At 35.4% G+C, this 22,089-nt stretch overlaps 1 protein-coding gene across 1 annotated transcript; it reads right to left on the reverse strand.

Annotated features, from left to right (window-relative positions):
• Positions 1–4,882: 4,882 nt before the first annotated feature.
• Positions 4,883–10,777, reverse strand: LOC125838974 (G2/mitotic-specific cyclin C13-1-like). Its single transcript, XM_049517978.1, has 8 exons — positions 10,203–10,777; positions 8,215–8,447; positions 8,055–8,130; positions 7,899–7,975; positions 7,606–7,639; positions 7,372–7,521; positions 5,585–5,719; positions 4,883–5,368 (listed from the first exon to the last, which is right to left on the reverse strand). The coding sequence occupies exons 1-8, from the start codon at positions 10,575–10,577 to the stop codon at positions 5,306–5,308; spliced, it is 1,143 nt and encodes a 380-aa protein (XP_049373935.1). The 5' UTR covers positions 10,578–10,777; the 3' UTR covers positions 4,883–5,305.
• Positions 10,778–22,089: the final 11,312 nt, after the last annotated feature.

Here is a 22,089-nt window from a genome sequence, read left to right on the forward strand (position 1 = left end):
AATTCCTCTCACTTTATACAAACAAATGTATAGTTTGTGTTTGTGTTAATATAAAGCGAGAGAGATGACATATGCAAATACAAATACATATCTCTCCGCCCTATACACTTATATAATTATACAAATACAAATCTTTCCCTATCCAATTTTTTTTTCTCTTTCTCTCTATCGCCTTATACAAACACAAATTAAACAAATACAATGTATAATTTGTGTTTGTATAAAATGAGAGAGAGAGAGAGATTGAATATATAAATACAAATGTTTTAACTCGATTCAATTGTATACGAATTCAAATTGTATGCAGATATAAAATTATAATAATTGATACATATATATAGTAGTTACATATATACAATTATCTAACTGAAGAAATAGGGAAATCAATGTTTGTTATTATTATCAAGTCAATGCACAAGTCTTGCTATAAAAAAATTGAAAGAAAGCTACAGCTCACAATTTCATTCAATTTGATGAAAAATTCCAAAGCTTGCAAAAGAAACAAAATAGGAAAAAACAAACAAAGGAAACTGTTTTTTGGTTCAAGAACCAGCAAATCCTTATGCTTGATTCAGACATTTATTTAGCTAACATAGCTACAGTCTACATTAATTACAATTCGAAACTTACTTTTAGCTATAATTACGTTCTCTCTCGACTCCCTCCTCTCTTCCTCTCTTTCTTCCGCCTCTCTCCTAAATCTCACTCGTCACTCTCCTCTTTTACTCCCTCGCCTCTCTTGTCTCCCTACCCAATCTCTCTCTCACTTCTCTTCTGCCAATTTCTCTCACTTTATACAAACATATGTATAATTTGTGTTTGTGTTAATATAAAACGAGAGAGGCGGGATATACAAGTACAAATACATATCTCTCCGCCCTATACCCTTGTAATTATACAAATCGAAAATTTCTCCTGTCCAATTCTCTTTTGCCTTTCTCTCTATCGCTTTATACAAACACAAATTATACAAATACAATGTATAATTTGTGTTTGTATAAAATGAGAGAGATATTGGATATACAAATACAAATGTTTTAACTCGATTCAATTGTATACGAATTCAAATTGTATGCAGATATACAAATACAATAATTGATACATATATATAGTAGTTACATATATACAATTATCTAACTGATATACATATGCATTTCACCTCTCTCCACTCTTTGTCCTCTTTCACTCGCCTCTCTCCTCTCTCCCCCAATCTCGCTTGACTCTCTCCTCCCTCTCCCAATCTTGCTCACCAGATGTACAAATACATATGTATAGCAGTTACATATATACAAATATTTTGACAGATATACATATACAATTCGTCTCTCTCCACTCTCTCTCGCCTCTCTTCTCCCTCTCCCAAAATCGCTTTCCACTCTCCTCCCTATAACATATAGCTACAAATCGTAATTAGCAAACTATAGCTATGGAGTATAATTAAGCTACTTTTGAGTGGCTATATGTGAATATTTCCTATATATATATATATATATATATATATATATAATGAACAACATTATTAGACCGATAAATGATTTATTAGTCAAGCATATTTGAATAGCTACTGTCATTTTCAAAAATTAGAAATGACTAAGTCATATGATAGTGTTTGTTTTGGTATAATTATAATATATCGAGCTGTTGAGGAACCTGATTGGACGTGATATTATATTAGAAATAGACATGACTTTTTTTTGTTTTATAATTTTTTATTTTTCATTCGATTTTCAATACTCATATTAAGGCACTTAGTAATCTAGATTTTCGTTGCGTGAGATGCATTAAAGGCATAAGCACTAATTTTTTGATGCAATGTGCCTCCAAATATCTTTTTTGTTGCGCCTGAAAGTAATTAAGGTGGAAATTTCAATGAAAATTACTGTAACACAGAAATTTTCCTTTCACTTCGAATTTTCATATTGAAATAAATTGTTTATGAATTTAATTATCAAAAGAAAAAGAAAAGAGAAAAAGTCAAGCAAGGCAACGACTTTTATATCTAAGAGGAAATCACCTAGGTATATTGTATTAAAAAATATTTACAATCTATTAATAATTTTTTAGGATAGTGCATAAGCACCCACTAAACAATGACCGAAATTCCAGCTACACATCTTAACTTAATCAGAGTCCTACTACCCCCAAACTCATTTTTTCTGTATTTTCGTGCACCTTTTGTGCTGATATGACACATTCAACCTGTTGACTGTGTTTGTTCAACATGCGTCCGCCACGTGTGTAATTTTTAGTTTTGTTTCTTTTTTTTTTTTTTTTTAAAACATTTGTTTTAATTTTTTTAATTAAAATTTCTTTTTTTTCTTTATCTTGTATTTAAATTAAGTCAATACATATAATTTTTTTATCTTCATCTTATTTTTTACCTTCATTCTTTTTTTTTCTATTGATTTTTTTTTGTTTTCTATGTCTTTTCTTTTGATTTAGTTTCAAATTTATTAAAAAATTATATTTAAATAAGTTAAATTCATGGATATCAAAATTTGGACAGAGCCCCTTAGGGCTATGGCCGGTGCCACACACCTAACGGGCTCCGTCCAGATCTCAAACTTGAGAGAATAATATCACATAGTCCAAGCGCTATAAGAGACAAAAAATCTACACCACTGACGCTATCACTGGCGCGCCAAGCCTATACTAGCATTATTTTGTATGAACAATACATTATATCATAGTTTTAGTTGGAGCATGAGCGGCTAACCGCTCTTGTTCAAGGTTTATAACTATATTATGATTGTTTATTGAATGATTTAGTAGACGAAGTTTATTTATCCATATTAGTTGTTTTTATATTCTTGTTTTTACTATTTCAATGCTTAGCTATCATTGAAATAAAAGAATAATATCTCTGTGAATTAGGAAGACATATCATTTAGATATCACAAAAAATATAGAGAGTAGAATCTTTAATTTAGTAAAATAAAGAATTAATTTGCATTTACAATAGGAATGTACCTAGAAGGTCCTACTTGATTACGAAACAGAAAGATAGTTATATACGTTCATGTTGGGTTATCACATCTATGCTAAAGATATAATTGTGAGGTCAATGTAGATAGATGATTAGAAGTCCGAAAGAGCATGATCATATTGTTAGCCCCGTAGATCAGTAACTAGATAAATAAACTAAGTCTAAGAAATCAAATACTAGACATAAATGTTTACGAGAGACGTAACCTTGATATTTTTCTCAATCAATGATATCAACCAATTTTACTTGCTTTCATTAGTTTAATTGAAATAGTTACAATTTATAAACATACTCTCCTTGGTCACTTAAACACTTGCATACCTTTCTACTCAAGGCATTCACCATCACATTGGCCATGCTCGGGTGATAGTCATGCCATAATCCTTAATCAACTCCAACCACCTTTGTGGTCTTAAATTATGATCCTTCTAATTGAATATCTATTGTAAGTTGCGATGACCGGTGAAAATTTCACAATAAACTCCACACAAATGGTGCCTCCAAATCTTCGAAGCAAATACTACTGTTGCCAACTCCATGTCATGATTGGGATAATTTTTCTCATGGACCTTCAAATGCCTCAAAGCATATACAATCACTTTTTCTTCCTGCATCATAACACAACCAAGCCCAACTCTCGAAGTATCAAGTCAAGTCAAATCATATTTTTATTTGGATTGGTTTTTTTGGTTTTTCGGTTTGGTTTTGGATTAATAAATTACTTTTTTTGGTTTTTTGGTTTGGTTTGGTTTCGGGTTTTAAAAAATAAAAACCGAAAAAAATTGAATTATATATATATAATGTTTAGGTTTAGAATTAAATTGGAGTTAACCACTTTTGTCCCTTTTTGGTTATTGCATTTCATGATGATTATGTTTATATTTTATGTTTGAATTACATCTATAATAGGTATACTTATAAGTATTGTGCTTTAAGTTTTACTTATGATTTATATTAGAAAGTATATTTAAGGGATTAAATATTATTACTTTGGTTATGTTATCAATTATTGACATAACTGAATAATCAAACCGAAAAAAACCAAACCAAATAGAGGAAAACCAAACCAAACCAAATTTATTTGGATCGGATTGGGTTACACTTTCACAAAACCAAAAACCTAAATTTCCAAATCGAATAGTGCAAAATCAAACCGAAAAACCAAATGAACACCCCTACTATACACCGTGAAGCCTTCACCTTTCACAAGCAAAGTCAAAATAGAAGTTGAAGTTAACAAAGTTTTGAACTTTTGAAAGCTTGCCTCACACTTATCGATTATTGAACACAACATTCTTCTAAGTCAATTTAATAAAAAATGATGCAATAGAAGAGAAGCCCTCCACAAACTTCCTGCAATAACTTGCCAATCCAACAAAACTCTGGATCTCGATAGATGAAGTAGGCCAAGTCCAATCTTGAACTACCTTAATCTTAGTCGAATCTACCATAATATTCTCCTTGGACACCACATGTCCCAAAAATGACATAGAATTTAGCCTAAACTCATACTTCAAAAACTTAATAATCCTCAAATATTATGTTTGCTCCTCACTATGCAAGTACATCAAAATATCATCGATGGATACAATCACCAAGCAGTCCAAGTACCATTGGAACACCCTATTTATCACCTTCATAAAGGTCCAAAGCATTAGTCCACCCAAAAGACATACCAAGCTATTTTCCTAAAAACATATTTACATGAAACACATTTTACTTCATACCAAAAACACCCTAAGAATTATTCGATTAAAGAGATCTATAATTGTGAAAACAATGTCGCTTATGTTAGAGAAATTTCTCTCTTGAACACATATGACCAACCACTTTGAAGCATTAACAAGGTAAATAACAATTTCAACACGTAATATTCTTGGATCCATTTCTAAATTAAGAAGATTTAAATAAATATATAGATTGATAAATGAATTGGCAAAGGGACAAATGCAGAAAGAAGAAACTAGCAAGCTATGCACAGTATCCAGCTTAACTTTTAACAAACAAGATTTACAAATTTTCCCATTTCCATGTTTGAAGCATCAGGGTATAGACACCATCCTGCTTGAACATAATCTATATATAATACATCATCATCCCAACCCATTCGAGAAGAATGATTTTTCACTTCATGTGTCTTTTCTGGAGCTAAGAAATCCTGACGTCCCTAGCCAGGGAAAAACAACCAGAAGTTGTATCTGTTGACAGCAATGGTAAAGTTCAAATGAAGACCTGGCGTTCTGCCGAGCAAAATCCAGTACAGTATATTACTTGGTGAACTATCTTTGGGGCAGCTTGAAATTGGCTTGAGCATCTTGTTCAAGCATCGTCAAAAAAACAAGCAGGAATATCTGGAGGATGCAATGCAGCCACACACTTGTACTGCATCCAAATATTTATTTTTACGAGAAGGGTCATGGATAGAATATGTTAGAAGGCAGACAACATTATCAATTATTGCCTATAGCAGAAGCCTAGTACAGCTCAGGGGCTGCATTATTTAGGAGGAAAGCCCCAGCGAGATATATTTAGGCTTAAACAGAATTCTGCCAGTACTAGAAAGTAAAGTTATTTCATATACAAATCAAAACTAAGTACCTTGTGATTCATATATTTTTCTCTTAATGCCCGCCCAGTTGCTTCCATTCTACTAGATTGCAACTCATGGATAACGAGAACACAATCCTTCAGTTCAGATGGTTTATAACCTGTACTTTGTTGAAGTGCCAAAGTCTGCAAAACCAAAATAATGATCAAGACTGTTGGACTCTGTACAGATCAGTGCTGACAATTTCAGCATCTGACATAATGGCTGAATAGTTTTCAAAAAAAGTAGATCTTAGAAGCTACTATCTTTAATAATTCATATCATATTAAAAAATAAATAAGTAAAAAGCATGTTGATTATATCAAATTTGGAGGCCCCAATAATTTTTCTCGTAGAGAATCTAACACATCAGAAAGCGATATATAGATTAAATACTCCATACGTTTTCTCATTGAATACCTATATTTGTTTTTAGAAACTTCTTGAATATATTAAACTCTACAAAGAAGTAAATGAAAGCCACATTGATTCTTCTAAAAACAGGTTTTTCATCTATTCTATTCTTAGATAGTAAGATCTATTGTTTGGTCGCATATGTTCCCTTAATTAAACAATAAGCACACAATGAAACTACTTCAAGATCTTACTTTAACTATCACACAAAACCAAACCAAGAGAATCCAAACTTTAAGAATAACTAGATTTTGATGAACCAATACTTGTGATTGTGTTAAATTTATGACATTTTTTAAGACTTAAATGCACCAAAAGACGTTCCTCAACATCACTCAAGTTTGTAGTTTTTGTCTAATGTGTCTTCTATTCAATACATAGTGGAACAACAACATACCCAATGTAATCCCACAAGTGAGGTACGGGAGGGTAGCCTGTACGCAAACCTTACCTACTAGCCATACTTTATCCAGTTCGTGTCCTCTATAGCCTCCTATCTAAGGTCATCCTCGGTAAACAGTGAAGTGCTAAAGTTACCATAGGATCCTAATAACTCTGTTCCTAGTAATCCTGGTTTTTTGTAGAAGCTAACGATGCTTGTATTAAAATAGGATCAGTGGAGGATCACAGAAGGACCTAAAACTCAAACATCATCCTACCACTTTTGGCAATTTTATATGTTTTTGTTATTTCCGATATTTTATTTTACCACGTAACCTCTGCATTACAAACCCAGACATAGTTTCATTGTAAATAGATATAAACAACAATATAGCATAAGATAAACCACATATTCAATACCATAATTTGTTCAACATTACTAGATTTAGAATTTTTTTATGTATACTTCATGCTACAGTTTTGAACGAGAAACATTGAGCTATAGTATTCTATTTGGCCTCGATTTTAACATACAGTAGGGTTTTACTAAATGTCTAGTAGTCATTCAAGAAGAGATATGCAGTTTTATTTAGGATCTCGATTTAAAAATCAGATTCAGTGACTGGATACGAAGATCTTTACGACAATATCATATCTAGCGTCCCAATCTTCAAAACAATCATTGAGTATTCATGGGTTCAACTTTATGGATGCCTTATAAGTTATAACAGCTAAGTAAAAAGAATCTATCTTTTAACCAAATGCAGTTTTAATTTATGTTCACATTAGAAAGTGAAAGTCAGTAAAACATAAACAGCTAAAGTGAAGTTGCACACTTGAAGTTCAATAAGCTCCTCATATCATGATTTAGGTTAGAGAGAGCCCACTACTTCCCCCACCATCTGGTTCTCGGTGCTGATCCCATAACCAAACAAAGTGATGGCCTAAAATTCACATGTGACATACTCCAATACATGAAAAATGAAGAAAAAGACAATCTTACCCATGGGCAGACTTCAGGCAACACAGTAAACCTTGATAGAAAGATAGCTGAAGCAGCAGTCATTGATGGCAAGAACCGCACACAACTATAATCTAACAAACTCAGTTCCGCGAGATAACAGCTCAAGAATTCAAATTGCAAAGTTAAAAACTGCAGCAGAGAAAACAATTTATTATTGGGAAATAATGACATTAAGAGAAACATATTGACCAGAGACCTACAAGCAAAACTTACAGGAAAATTATCTTGGGCAGCCTTGATAAAGATTCTGCAAATTCACCAAGGGAATTTTCATCATTGTACAGCCATATACATAAAACTCTAATTTAACAAGAGTAAATGCATGAATACAGAAGGCAACAACTAGGATTAGATGTATGGGCTTGAGGATGAAAATGATGATCAACTACTTGTAGAAATACTGTGTAAATGCATGAATAAAGAAGGCAACAACTAGGATTAGATGTATGGGCTTGAGGATGAAAATGATGATCAACTACTTATAGAAATACTGTGTGCATCCAAACCTGAGAAATGTTGTTGTGGTGGGACTACTGATCTCAAAATTCAGAAAACTGAGCAAATCTCTCTCCATATTCACTACCTGAAGTTCGAATCCAATTTATTCAATATAAGAGTTTGCATATTAGTCAATAAAATGATTGAAAGAGATGTAAATCAACCTCTTCTCTGGTGTATGTATTGTCTGTAATGTAACAAAAATCTTCAACATGAGGCGGACTGATCTCTTCATACTTTCTGAAGCATAAAGCACTATAAATGAATATATCTGATGTAACAAACAGTTTTTAATTAACAAAATAAGAGTTTTAAAATCCATACGATGCAACAAGCATGCAAGATACACCAAGAAGCTGAAGCTTATCCATGGCTAAAACGTGAGAAGACAAAAATCTGTCGATGTATGACACTGCAAGATAAAGGGTGTCTGAAACAAGTTTGTATTCTTCTGTAACCTCCACCAACCAATCAACTAAAACCGTACGCATAGAAGGAATCACGTTATTCTGAACCTTCTCCATGTAGTTAGACAAAGGCCTCCTCCTTTCCTCAACCTACATACCAAATTTAGTATCAGATTGATGCATTCAAAGAAATTTTTACACTCCAAAACGTTAAAGACCTTGAGATAAACAATATGTGTAAAGATTTGCAATAAGCTACTGGGACTTGTAAGGTAAGTCTTGCCTTACAGAACTACAGAAACTGAAACAATGGTGGAACAGCCTTCAATTTTTGGCTGTTTTCATATTACTAACTATTCTTGATACGGTACAAAAACTTCCACAAATTCACGTCCATGTAAAAGTAACAAATCTGGCAGTATCATTTGACTCGTTTGCCATTGAGTCTTTCATCTAGTTGCAAAGATGAATCCGGCATATAACCAGAGGATGCACGTATATCCACTGTCTCTTAAGAATATGTACATGTATGATTGCCTTAAAATTTTGGATCCACCTCTCCTAGATGGTAACCAGGGTTCATAATGAAGAAACAAGTTTGATCCCTGTTTTCCACTTGCCATTCCCACAACAAGAAAAAACGAAAAGTTGGGACTCACATCTTTCTACAAAGCACAAACAACAACAACAACAACAACAACATACCCAGTGAAATCCCACTAGGTGGGGTCTGGGGAGGGTAGAGTGTACGCAGACCTTGCCACTACCTCGTGCGAGGTAGAGAGGCTGTTTCCGGAAGACCCTCAGCTCAGGTACATCAAATCCAAGTAAAAGGCGAGGAAGACAGTGTATATACATACCATCCAATCCGAAAGATAATATACAATCAACAAAGCACATGCACATAAATTACAATTAGGATGAACTATGACGGACATTTGGTCATTGATGTCAAAAGTAGCGAGCTTAAGCCCTCAAGCGAGGCTCAAAATGTGTTGAGCTTTCGCCTCACTTAACGTACGCTTCAGTGTCGAGTCGTCATCAAGGTTCTAAGACATACTTTCCCTTGCCAATGAGCCTCTTTTGAAGAGCGATACTAAGCAATTGATATTTCACTTTATTGTTAAAAAAAATCAATTTCTTTGTTCGTATATTTGTATTCATGCTTATAGTTATCAGTCTTGAACTAAACATACATATTTGTAAACACACATATTTGTATTTTCTCAAAAAAAACATGCATATTTGTATTTTTTTTCTCCCTTTAGGCCGTTTTTCATTAAAGTTCACGCTTTATTTTCACTTTGTACTTAAAATCCCAACAGATCTTAGAGCTTTTCGCTTTTGATAACACTGCATTTAGTTAACAGAATAATAATTACATTGACAAAGTTTTCAGCTAAATCTCAGAGGGTCACAAAACCAAGATTGTAATAAAGCATAGTAAAACTTGAGTAAGAACAGCACTATGCAAGGAAAAAAAGTGAGGCCTTTGTGATCAAGGAGTATAACAAAATCACAGACTTCAGGAAATATTTTAAAACTCAGGATACAAAATGTATACCCCTAAATCTGACAAAAGAGAAACATCCAAATTCACCCAAAAAGCAAGTTGATACCAGCTACTGTATCATCTAATTAAAAAATGTGTAGGATTTACCTAAAAAAGAGCAAAAATTCAAAGCATCAAAAATAGAAAACTAGTTAAAAAGGCAAACAGAAGAATTAAGTACAACAGATTTCCTTTTCATTTCAACAGCCACCACCATGCCCTCAGTCCCTAACTAGTTTGGGTCGGCTATAAAAATTCTTAATACCCAATTCATTGGGTAGCAAGTTACTAAACCAAATTAAAAAAAACATTTTTTTCAACATAAAATTATGAAATTCCCAAAATGAGTGTACCTCCAAGGAATGAAGATGCTGATAAATGAGAGGACCATAAGAACATTTCTGCAGATTATCTTTAGGACTAGAATTAGCACTAGTCTCGGGTTCGACAGTTTCTTTAACTACATTTCTGGTTGTAGTTTTTCTCAACTTGATTTTGCGCTTGGACTCGTGGGTTTCTGTCGAATCCGAATTTTGGGTCGACACGGCAACGTTCCCCAAGTTGTTAAGCTCCCCCAAAACAACCCTTTTCTTGTTCGCGGGGTATGGTCTCTCTGAAATTTGCAGTGGATCATTTTCATTGGTTATGGCTATGGAATCAAAAGCCCGTTTGTTGGATCCTCTACTGGAGGCGGCGGCGGCGGGAACCTTATTCTCCTCGTCGACCATTTTGACAACAAATGATTTAGGATGTGGTTTGGCGAATTTAGGGTTTACTAGGCTGAAGGGCGAAGTGAAGAACAGCGGCGCTTCCTCTCTATTCAGTTTTTCGTAGCAAAGGCCACGGAATTCAGATGCATTTCCATCATTTCAAGAGGATGAGATGTTTCATTTGATGAGTATATTTGGAATATGGTGACTCAATTATTACTCTGTACTAGTTTTCTTGAAAAAAGTCATTTTTGTCTTTGTTTTATAATGAAAAAACCACTCAATATAAGAGTAATAAAAAAAAAAGAATAACAAAATAATATAAGATAACTTTTTTTTCATGTATATAACATAATAATCCTCTAGATCTCTACTCAGTGTTAGAGACATATAAAAAGATAATCATGAACATTACATTAATTCTTAAAAATGGGGGATAGATTCATAGGTGTGGAAGATACATAAGAAGGTGGTAGAATTGTGGTATTCTACACATAATGATGAAGAGTAATGGAAATATTATATTTAGTGGACATTCAAATAATATATTTTATAACATTCTCCTTTAGATATCTATAGATAATGTATCTCGTTAAAGCCTTACTAAAAATAATTTAGTGGAAAAAAATTAGTGAAGGAAAAAGAATACACATATCTTGAGATAGGCATTACTTATTGGTTTGTTAAAAATCTTGTTAGAAAAATTAAGTGGGATAAAGCTTGACTAGGAAAAAAGAGTACATCTCGTATCTTACTCCCCTGATAAAATCATTGATTTATTTCTCTAAGTATATGCATCTTAATCTTATATACATTTGAACACCGTGTCTGAAAAAACTTTGTCAAAATGTTCTTTATTTGATTTCCTTACATATATTCTGTAACACCTCGCAATTCTACTCTAAGATTCGAATCGGTTTTCATAAGTGTATTAACTTGGGTCGGGTGATATACTACTTGTTCATATATGTTAAGGTTCATTCCTAAGTATTAGACGTGCTTTGGATGTGAGTTAATGTCATGATGAATCTTTAGCATAAGTCGAGTTGAGAGGTTTCCTGATGATTAAGTTTTTCGTGTAAGTTCATTAAAGGGTCAACTTCAATAAATCATATCTCCTAACATATGAAGAGTTTTGTGGCTTAATACCAACACAATGAAAGGTTTTGAAGTCTTCTTTCAACTGTTTTTGACCATTCGTCAATCCAAGTTATGTGCTAAAAGTTATGCCCATTTTTCTTGGCACTACGTAGTTTGTATCAATTGAAATCCACAGTGCGGAAAGGTTAGTCTTACTGTTCAAGTTGCGCGAAGTGCTGTGTTAACTAAGCTTCAGTTGCGCGACCGCACACGTTACTTAGAACTCTTTTAGTTTTCTATTTTTTTCAGTTCTAGGAGGGATATTTTTATCTTTTCTCATCCCATAACCCCAACCCACGACTATTAACTTTCCCCAAAAGCCAAATTAAATTAGTCTTCATTACTTCAACCCTCCCACTCTCAAAAATTTCTACGCTCAAGAACTTCAAGAAACACCAAGGCTAGGGCTCACCTTTTAAGGTTTTACCTTAAAATTCGTCATTAAAGTATGTAAAGGGCTACTCATAGTGATGAATCGAGTTCGTCTTCACGCCCTACGTCTAAAATTCAATCAGTAAGAATTAAATCTAGGGGTTTTTGCTAAGTTTTCATGGACTTTGAATTGGCCTATACTCATTGATATTGACTTCTGATTCTTATCATTGATAATATAGTACTTGATGTATTTTGGTTCTTGAATTGTTGTTCATGATTATTTTATCACATGAACCCTATTTAGTTGAGAATTCTTGAAAGCTTTTGCATAATTATTTTCATGCATTGACTTCTGAATTAAAGTAAGTTCGAATATTTTAAGTTAACAGTTGAGAAGAGCTTTTATACTATTGTTCCAAATGCACTATTTTGTATTGAAAAAAGTATTGTTAATTTAAGAAGAGCATAAATACTTTCATAAGAAGTTTCAGTCACTAAAGTAAAGACCAGTTTTCCTAAATAGGGCCTTTTGAGTACTAACTCAACACAAATATCAGTATGAGTATTATTGCATATTATGGGAGTAATAGTGAGCACTGATTTGGTACGGGTTTAAATAACTCAAACTCCATAACCTGCGCCACTAGCGTAGATAACATCGTTCCATTTGTTCGGACGACTCCTCATCCATCTTCATCGAGGGATTTTAAGAAGGACCATAAGTTACATTTTGTTGTATCATCACGAGGCTCGTAGTGATAGTTGTCGTTAGAGAAACTCTCCGAGAAAAGTAGATTACTATTTTAGAATTGATACGCATTACCTTATTCATATGCAAAGCTTTATTTATTTTATTACATTGCATGTTTTTCTTTCCGTCATGGTATTTTTAGTATTCTTTCAGTTCAAATACTGTTTCATCTAGCCTTATTGCATACTGTACATTTTATGTACTAATGCCTTTTGATGTTGCATCATTTTATGATGTAGATACAGGTGCTCAAGACCATCAACATGCTGAGGTCACTATCTCATCATCCTTTGGTAAGACCTTATTGCTTTCGGGAAACTTCATTCATTATGCTTATCAGTAGTAGTAGTAGCCAGTTAGTACTTTTGAGGTAGTCGTGGATCTTGTCTGGGTACCTACCTTCAGTATAGTAGAGGCTTCTTGGACAAAGTTAGAGAGTAAGTTAAGTACTTCCTTGTCGACGCTTTGAACATTTACATTATCTATATTAAGTATTTTTAGACAGTGAAGGAGATTTAGCTAGGTGTTTTTTTATGCTCATCATTAAAGTTTTTGTGTGTATGTGTTTATTCTTCCTCTAAGTAGTCAGCCACACCAAGGGTTCACTTGGGATAAACAATGGTTTTCAAGTGGCGGTCACTCCTACGGTGTAGACTCAGGGCATGACAAACTTGGTATCAGAGCACATAGTTCAAGTGTCCTAAGATGTCTATGAAGACATATCTAGTAGAGTCCTTCTGACCGATGTGAGTGCGCCACATCCATAATAAGGGGATCCTTCTTTCATACTCTAGTTCGTGCGATAGAATTTAACTCTATAACATTTCTTCTAACTCGTGCGTTTACGTATTTTAGATCATGCCTCCATAGCGTACTACCATTAAAGGAACGTTGCAAGTACTGAGGTTCCCCTTCAAACCAATGTAAGCAATCTGCCTCCACCGACTAGGATGCGAACTAGGAACAAAGCTCGCTCGACAGATCAGAGCCAAAGTTATGGGGATCAAGTTATGCCTACTAACACAGTCAAGGTTCCAAAATCATCTTTTCCTCAACGTGCCCGTACTACTACTTCAGAGGTAGAGTTTAGGGGAGCTATTCATATGCTCACTTAGTTGGTAACTGCTCAGTTAGTCATCAGGGCACTATTGTCACTAACTCCAGTTCCCAAGAGTTGTCAACTGTGACAAGGATCAGGGATTTCCTAAGGATGAATCCACTAGTATTCATGGGATCCAAGGTAGAAGGTGATCCTCATAATTTCATTGATAATATGTGGAAAATTCTGAAGGTGATGCATGTTATTGAAACTGAGGGATTTAAACTTGTTGCTTACCAACTCAAGAATGTGGAGAATATATTGTACGAGCAGTGGGAGGAGAGTCGTGATGAGGAGGCTGATGCAATTATTTGGCATGAGTTTGAGGAGAACTTCCTAGACCACTTCTTTCCCCAAGATTTAAGAGAGGCTAATGAGGAAGAGTTTGTGAATTTTAAACAAGGGGAAATGAGTGTGAAAGAGTATGGTCTAAAATTTGCACAACTATCCTGTTATGCCCCTGAGATGGTTCCAAACATGAGATTTAAGATGAGGAAGTTTGTCTAGCAAGCATGTGAAAAAGGAATGCAAGGTTGCCTTGTTAATCAATGACATGGATATCTTCATGCTTATGGTGTATGCTCAACAGGTTGAGGAGGACAAATAGAGGGATAGTGAAGAGTACAAGAATAAGAGGGCAAAGTCAACTGGTCACGAGCCTAATCAACAGATCAGTGGAAATGGAAATAAGTCATTCTTTCACAAAAGATCATTTGGACCTGCCCTATCGCTGGCTAGTGCACATGCACTAAGGAATAAATATGATCAAAGGTTCTAGAGTAGTCAGAACTTCAGAGCTCAGGGCTCTCAATCTCAAGGTAGTAGGACACAAGGATCTACTCGGAACCCATCTTATGGTAAGTGTTGTAAGACCCATCTGGGAGAGTGTTGAACGTGGTTGCTATAAGTATGTGGAAAACTAGGTCACTTTTTGAGACACTTGTCCTATGTGGAAGAAAGGTAATAGGGGTAATAACTCACAGTCTTCTTCAACGGCTCCATCAAGCAAGGTCTCTCAAAAAGGTACTACATTAGGAACATGCAAAGGTTCAACCGTCTGTACGCTATGTCTAGTCGTAAGGATCAAGAAAATTTGCCAAACATCATCACTGGTATGCTTAAAGTTTTTTCCATTGATGTTTATGTCTTACTTTATCCAGGTGCTAGTTTGTCTTTTGTGACTCCATATGTAGCCATAAGTTTGTGACTTGTCCTAAACGACTTCTAGAGCCTTTAAGTGTTTCTACTCCTGTCGGTGAGTCTATAATAGTAAAACGAGTCTATAGAAATTACACCATCTCTTTCCATCATAAATACAACACATATGACTTAGTAAAATTAAATATGGTAGATATTAATGTTATTCTAGACATGGATTGGTTATATGCCTATTATGCCTCAATTGATAGTAAAACTTGAGTAGTCAATTTTAGTTTCCTGATGAGCCATTCTTAGTGTGATAGGTGGTCCAATAGTGCCTAAGGGTAATTTAATTTCATACCTTAAGGCCAGAAATTTAGTCTCCAAGGGGTGTATGTATTACATAGTCAGAGTTAAAGACTCTAGTGTTGAGACACCATCCCTCTAGTCAGTTTCAGTTGTGAATGATTTCCAGAAGTCTTTCCCGATGATTTTTTCGGAGTCTCTCCCAATAGGGAGATAAAATTTGGAATTGACTTCCTCCCCAATACTCAACCCATCTTGATTCCACCATATAGAATAGCTTCAGCCGAGTTGAAAGAGTAGTTAAAAGATCTCTTTGATAAGGGTTTCAAAAGACCAAATATCTCATATTGGGGTGCTCTAGTTCTTTCTGTGCGAAAGAAAGATGGTTCCCTTAGGATATGTATCAATTATCGCTAGTTGAATAAGGTCACCCCAAAGAATAAGTAATCTCTCCCTATAATTGATGATATATTTGACCAACTTCAGGGTGTGTGATGAGTCCACAAATTGGACTCATTTAGGACTTTATTTTAATAGAAATAGTGTCCTTGAATGCTTGTTTTATCTCAATATCTGATTAAAATGCTGAAGTTTCAGGTATTTAAAGTTTTAGTGGAAACATGGACACTTAGGCGCAAAACGGAGCAAATAGGGCTGAAAAGAACAAGAAATGGAATCCTGTGAATTGCCGAGTTCAACTTGGCGAGTCGCCGAAATGACATGAATCGCCCTTCGTTCCAGTACGCGAAGCCTTGAAGGAAGTGGATCAAAAGGCGAGGAAAGGAGCAGTCGGCGAGCCACGATTAGTTCCGCGAAGCAGCACTCTACCGCCCAGTGATCCAGAATGCGAGGATGCTAAAGGCAAGACACTAAAGGCGATGAGCTGACCAAAAGGCGGATCGCCGAGTTCATCGGCGATCTTAACTAATGTCGCCGAACAATCCTCCACAGCACAATTTGTGAAAACTATAAATACTAGTTAGAATTGTTGTCTTAAGGGTGGAACATTTTTAGAGTAAAAACTATTATTAGTCTATAGTATTTTTCTGTATTTTTGTCTCAAGCTTGGAGAGGATTTTGCGGAGACTTGAAGAAAGGAGTTCTTCTTCCCCAAGTTGGAAGTGGGTCTTCTCTATTCACTTTCCTTTGCTTAATTCAAGGTATAATTTCTTATACCTAGTTGATTTCATTATCATGTTAGGTATAATTTCTTATTTCTTGATGTGTGGCTAAAAACCCCATTCTTGGGGTGTGATTTAGCAAATATGGGTTGATATTCTTGTTGGGTCTTGCTTGTTGATAGGTTAGATGTATGTTAATGGTGATTTCACCTAGTGGTTGTGGTTTAATCTAAAGGGTTTGTAGTTGCAAATACAAAGCCACCCACGTGTTTTCGGCTTGCCCGAGAGGGAGGTCGCAAAACCAAAACCACTAGACTAATGGCCTAAGGAGTGGGTCGACATGAGGTTCAGCCTGAGAGGGTGATCCCTAGTCCCATATCCTAACACTCAGCTCGAGAGAGTGAGTGAGGTAAGGCGTAGACTGGTCTTCATGCGGCAAATGAGTGTCCGAGAGGAACGCATTTGAAACGGGGTAAGTTGCCCGAGAGGGAACTAATTTCCATTTAAAACTTAGCCTAGTCACTATTATCTTGCAAATTTCCTATTGAAAGCATGTACCCAACAATTTATCTCAACTTGTATTGCGGTCACATCCCAAGAAGCTTTCCCCATACTTGATTTTCTTGTTTATTTTGTTGTTTGAGTACTTGTTACAAAACCCCCTTTGATATTTGACACTTTTGTGTCACCTCTTTTTAATTTTACTATGTCTTTTATCGCAAATGTCTTTAACTATGACTAACTTGAATGAAATTCTAATTGGTTATTAATTCTCAAAACCGCTCCCTTGGGACATGTCCCCAACCCTCAGTTGGGTTACTATATTATTGAAGATCGTAGACACTTATATTGTAGGATAGTGTTGTTGGTCACGATAAACATCAAAATGGCACTGCTACCGGGGAGTGGTATTATTTGAGAATTCTTAGTTTAATAGGACTTTTGTTCTTACTAGCGGTAGCTTACTAACCTTACTCTTAGTGTTGTTTTTCTTTGAGTTATTGATTTTATACAAGCACCTTGAGAATTGCCGAAAGAAGTGGTACCAAGTTAGCTGAGACGAATCAAGAAGTCGAGGGTGACTTCATGTTAACTGCGCTGGTAACCCAGCTGAACAACTTGGCCACCAAGATCTCAGAGGTGGAAAATCAGTGCACAAGTCTTGCGAGGTACATGACCCTTCATGAGCAGAGGGAGTCTAAAAACAATGAACATAGTCATGTTGAGGATACACTGCAAATCATTCTCCTAAATGTCACTGAATATGACCGAGTGATAAATGATATAAAGGAGAATGTTGAAGTGTTGAACCAAATGGTTGGTTCTCACTCTAGATCGATCCAGTTGATCAGGTTGCTCTTGATTTATGCAGTGCCTCCCCTCTACTCAAATGAACTATTGGGGAGATTGAGTAAGGACTTGTGTCGTGCCATGTTGTAAAATAAGGCGCTTCTTGGGAGGCAACCCAAGGTTTTACTGCTTTTTAATTAATTATTCTGTTCGAATAGGGGTGTGTTGATTTTGTAGGGTAAAATGCGAAAGGTATTGAGTAGTACAGGATGGTGAGCCAAGGACCCAGTGGGCGAGTCGCCGAATCTATCCGCGATTCCGACATAATCCACCGTTGGGACCCCAAAATAAAGGATGTCTTGTAAAACTCGGCGAGGTAAGTAGTATTTCGGCGCATCGCCAATGCTATCGGTGATATGACTAACGTCGCCGAAAGACTTGGAACTGGACGATTAATATATTTCCAAAGACTTCAAAACTTTCAAACCATTCACTTTCCCTCGCTTTTATGCTTCACAAATTCACCCTATATTAGTATTTTCAAATTTAGTATCTTCAATTAGTATAATAGTTGTCAATTGGTGGTTGGAACTAGGATTTCTTTGCTACCTAGCATTACAAAAAGCTATTTGATCGGCATACACGGTTAGTCTCTAAAACCCCAATTTTATTTTTGAAAATTTTGCACTCATTTGCAGTTATAGTATTAGGATGACGTGTGTTGGGACTCTCTGATAGAAATAGATTGCTATGATGTTGTTTTCAATTCGTAAACTTTGCCTAAAATGCTTAAATATTGAATGTCTTAGTGTTTGCACTTTGAATTAATTGTTATCGATATGGGTGTTGCATGTTAGTTGTTAGGCTGATTGGGGGAAGTCTGAGTATCTCGAGAGTGATGGGTAGTGCGGGTCTTGTTTGAATTCCATGAGTGCATGCTTTGATGTGATTTTCTGGGTCGAAAATAGGCACGTTGGGTCGATTAGCGAGTTAAGTTGAGCTCGCTGAACGAGTCAGCGGTTTGCCTAATGTCCCCACCCAGTCGATGATTTGGCGCCTCGATTGGAGTTTGATTCTGTAACTTTTGGCGAAAAGTCTGAGGGCACCGAAAATGCTCGGCGACTCACCGAAGATATTACAGTTGCCTTTTATCTGCATCCTGGAACCCTGTTGCACTGTCACTTTTGGCGGACATATCCTGCTCACCGAATGATACTACCTATCGCTATTTTCTCCTCATTGTTAAGCAAATTCCTTCGGCGTGCTCGTTTTGGCTTGCCAAAGAGATTCAGCGACTCGCCGATCAGATCAGCGAGCTTATCTGCAATAACTTTTCTGTACTTGCATTTAGTTTCTTCTTGATTTTTTTTGCAGAAATGGTACACACAAACCTAAACGAGCCCCCTTAGAAAACAATGAAGGGCATTACAATTAGGGCTGGGCGTTTGGTCGGTTTGGTTCGGTTTGTAAATTTCGGTTCGGTTTTTTCGGTTTGGCCAAATGTGAAACCAAACCAAACTGAAATAAATTCGGTTTGGTTCGGTTATTATAATTTCGGTTCGGTTTATTTCGGTTTGGTTTTCGGTTTAACCACTCTCTCATCCACCTAGAAAATGTGCCATTACGACCAGTCTATTGAATCAATATATGGTATGGTGGCTCACTGGCTCCACCAATTTCCTGCAACAAACCTTAGCAACCCAAAATGATACTTCCTAGTTCCTAGTAGAAACAAAGAGAATTAATCAATAATTACCTGAGAGACTTGATAAGTGAACCACCGGAAACAACCACAGTAAAAACATCTCTCCTTATAAATTGTCTTTTTATACTTTTCCTGTGTGCCGACCGAAATACACCCTTAATTCTTGCTTAACTCAACAAATGAGTACCATTTTGCAGTGAGAAAATAACTGCTATGATTTTCTTCTCCCAGTTGAATTCCTAGGCTATCTACTATGTGAAGTGGAAAAAATGTGCAGTTAAGTAGAATTGATCTCTTTCAGCTTATACTCATACTCAGGTCACTAAAGTTATAACAAAAATGTGCGTATTAGTTTTAAAGACATCTCTAGCGATCAAAGTGTCATTCAACCTATAATTGATCATATGTCTAAAGCATGGTATGAAAATAACATCTAAAACATATTTTCAATGAAATTAAACTCAGGATTATAGCAGAAGCCTTACACAAGTGCATATTCTCATCTCTTTACAAGCAGGTCACAAGTCACAACTCACAAGCCTTTTACTTTCACAACTCACAAAGTCACTAGTCTGTCGGTTAAAAGCAGAAATTGAAAGCAGACCAGTGTTGCTGCAACTGCAAGCATTTGTTGCCAAGGAGCAGACAAATTTCAACAAACATTTAACTTGCAACTACCATATCATTGACTAAAATATCCAAACAAAACTGATAATTCTTGTCCAAGCAGTCCAGCAGGCAACAACATTAACAAACTAGTTGAGAATAAGAATAAAAAGACTATCAAGAGTCAAGACAACAGGACTAGAAAATTCAACAAACTTGTGCCCACAGCCCAGCCCTAAAATATAGTTAGTTACAAACTAAAGTCCAGCTGCCAGTAGGCAGCATTACAATTTGCAGCAACCAAAAGATTTGCAACCTCCAGTGCAATAGCTCCCAAGGTCCAACAGATAGCAACCAAGAAAATAACAAAACATTGATGTGCCTGTGACTGCGAGAAAATAGAACTCTTTAGAAAAATGATCTCCATTTCATAATAAAATATATAAAACTATCAAGCAAGTTATGTAAATAAGTTATTTACTTACCCGTTACCACGCATCACTAGTTGATAGTTGAACTTACAAGTTGCAACTATATATCAATAATACTAGATTCAGTCCCACTACAAGCAAAATCTAAAAAAATATGAAAGAATTTGTTAGTTGTTAAGAAACATAAGAAAATTATTTTCAAGATAATTAATACAAATACCAAATTCTTACCAAGTTCAAGTTGCTCAAGATACTCTAAATCTTCCTCAATATTGATTGGAAAAGGCTCACTTCTAAGCCAATCTTGAACACAAATAAGAGATTGCACAAGTTTAGGAGTTAATGAACTCCTAAAGGGATCAAGAACACGACCTCCTGTGCTAAATGCACATTCTGATGCAACACTTGAAATGGGAATGGCTAACACATCACGAACCATCTCCGCGAGAATAGGAAATCTCGGCTCATTAACTTTCCACCACATTAATATATCAAATTCATCACTATCTGGCTCAATATCTTCAGCAAGATATCTTTCCAATTCTGATTTACTACCTGAACTTCCACTAACTTCTTTATGCTTCTCAAATTGTTGTTTCGTTCTCATTCTTCCTCTATTTACAAAGTTGCCACAACCATTCACACTAGATATACTTGATGAGTTGTCAGATGAAGTGGGTGAAGATGGTACATGTGAAGAGCTTTTTGAGGATTTCTTAACATAATAATCAAACAATTTTTTCATGTATTTTTTCACTTCTGAACATAGCTTGTCCCCTACTTCTTTTCCAAACATATCCACAATTGCAAATGGAACATAATCAAGCTTGTTACGGGGATCCAACACGGATGAAATAAAGATCATCTTGTTCATTTTATGTGGTTCACCCCAATACTTTTTGAACTTTTCATTCATACTTTTTGCCATTTCTTTCAAATTACCATCTTCATTTTCCATCATCTCTTTCAAAATAAGATTAAGTTCAGCAATTTCAACAAAGTGTGTATTGCTAGTGACATAATTAGAACCAGAGACCTTCAAAGTAAGTACATAAAAGGTTTCAAGAAATTTCACCATTGACCTCACATTTTTCCAGTCAGCACTTGTAAGAATATCACTTGTAAGAATATTTGCACTAGTTCCATCTACATCACTAGTTCCATTTTCATCTTCAGAAGAAACAGAACCAAAGGTACGAAAATGATTCAAGTATCCAATATCATAAAAACTATATCTCTCAAATGCAAGCTCAAAATGTTGTGCTACATCAAGCATCGAATATGTAGAGTTCCACCTAGTAGGAACATCTAAACACAATGATTTCTTACAAGTTATCAATTGAGATTCACAACATTCTTTGAACTTTCTAAGTCTTGCGGGAGATTGTTTAATGTACTTCACCGCTTGTCTCACTAGCTTGACAGACTTACCAATTTCCTTCAACCCATCTTGCACAATAAGATTAAGGATATGTGCCATACACCTCACATGGAGATGGTCACCATCCATAATGTTAGTTCCCCAATTACTCAATTGTTTAGACATTTCTTTCACAGTAACATCAT

This window comes from Solanum verrucosum, unplaced genomic scaffold, assembly GCF_900185275.1.
Source record: "Solanum verrucosum unplaced genomic scaffold, falcon-dt-bn FXZP01000163.1, whole genome shotgun sequence".
Lineage (NCBI taxonomy): Eukaryota > Viridiplantae > Streptophyta > Magnoliopsida > Solanales > Solanaceae > Solanum > Solanum verrucosum.

What these genes read in the sequence shown, in the direction of transcription:
- LOC125838974 (XM_049517978.1), bottom strand. Translation starts at nt 10,577, where the DNA reads ATGGTCGACGAGGAGAATAAGGTTCCCGCCGCCGCCGCCTCCAGTAGA. An exon ending in AGCATCTTCATTCCTTGGAG is followed by an intron (nt 8,448 to 10,202) that starts GTACACTCATTT and finishes TTTGGTATGTAG; the next exon opens with GTTGAGGAAAGGAGGAGGCC. An exon ending in AAAAATATATGAATCACAAG is followed by an intron (nt 5,369 to 5,584) that starts GTACTTAGTTTT and finishes ATTTGGATGCAG; the next exon opens with TACAAGTGTGTGGCTGCATT.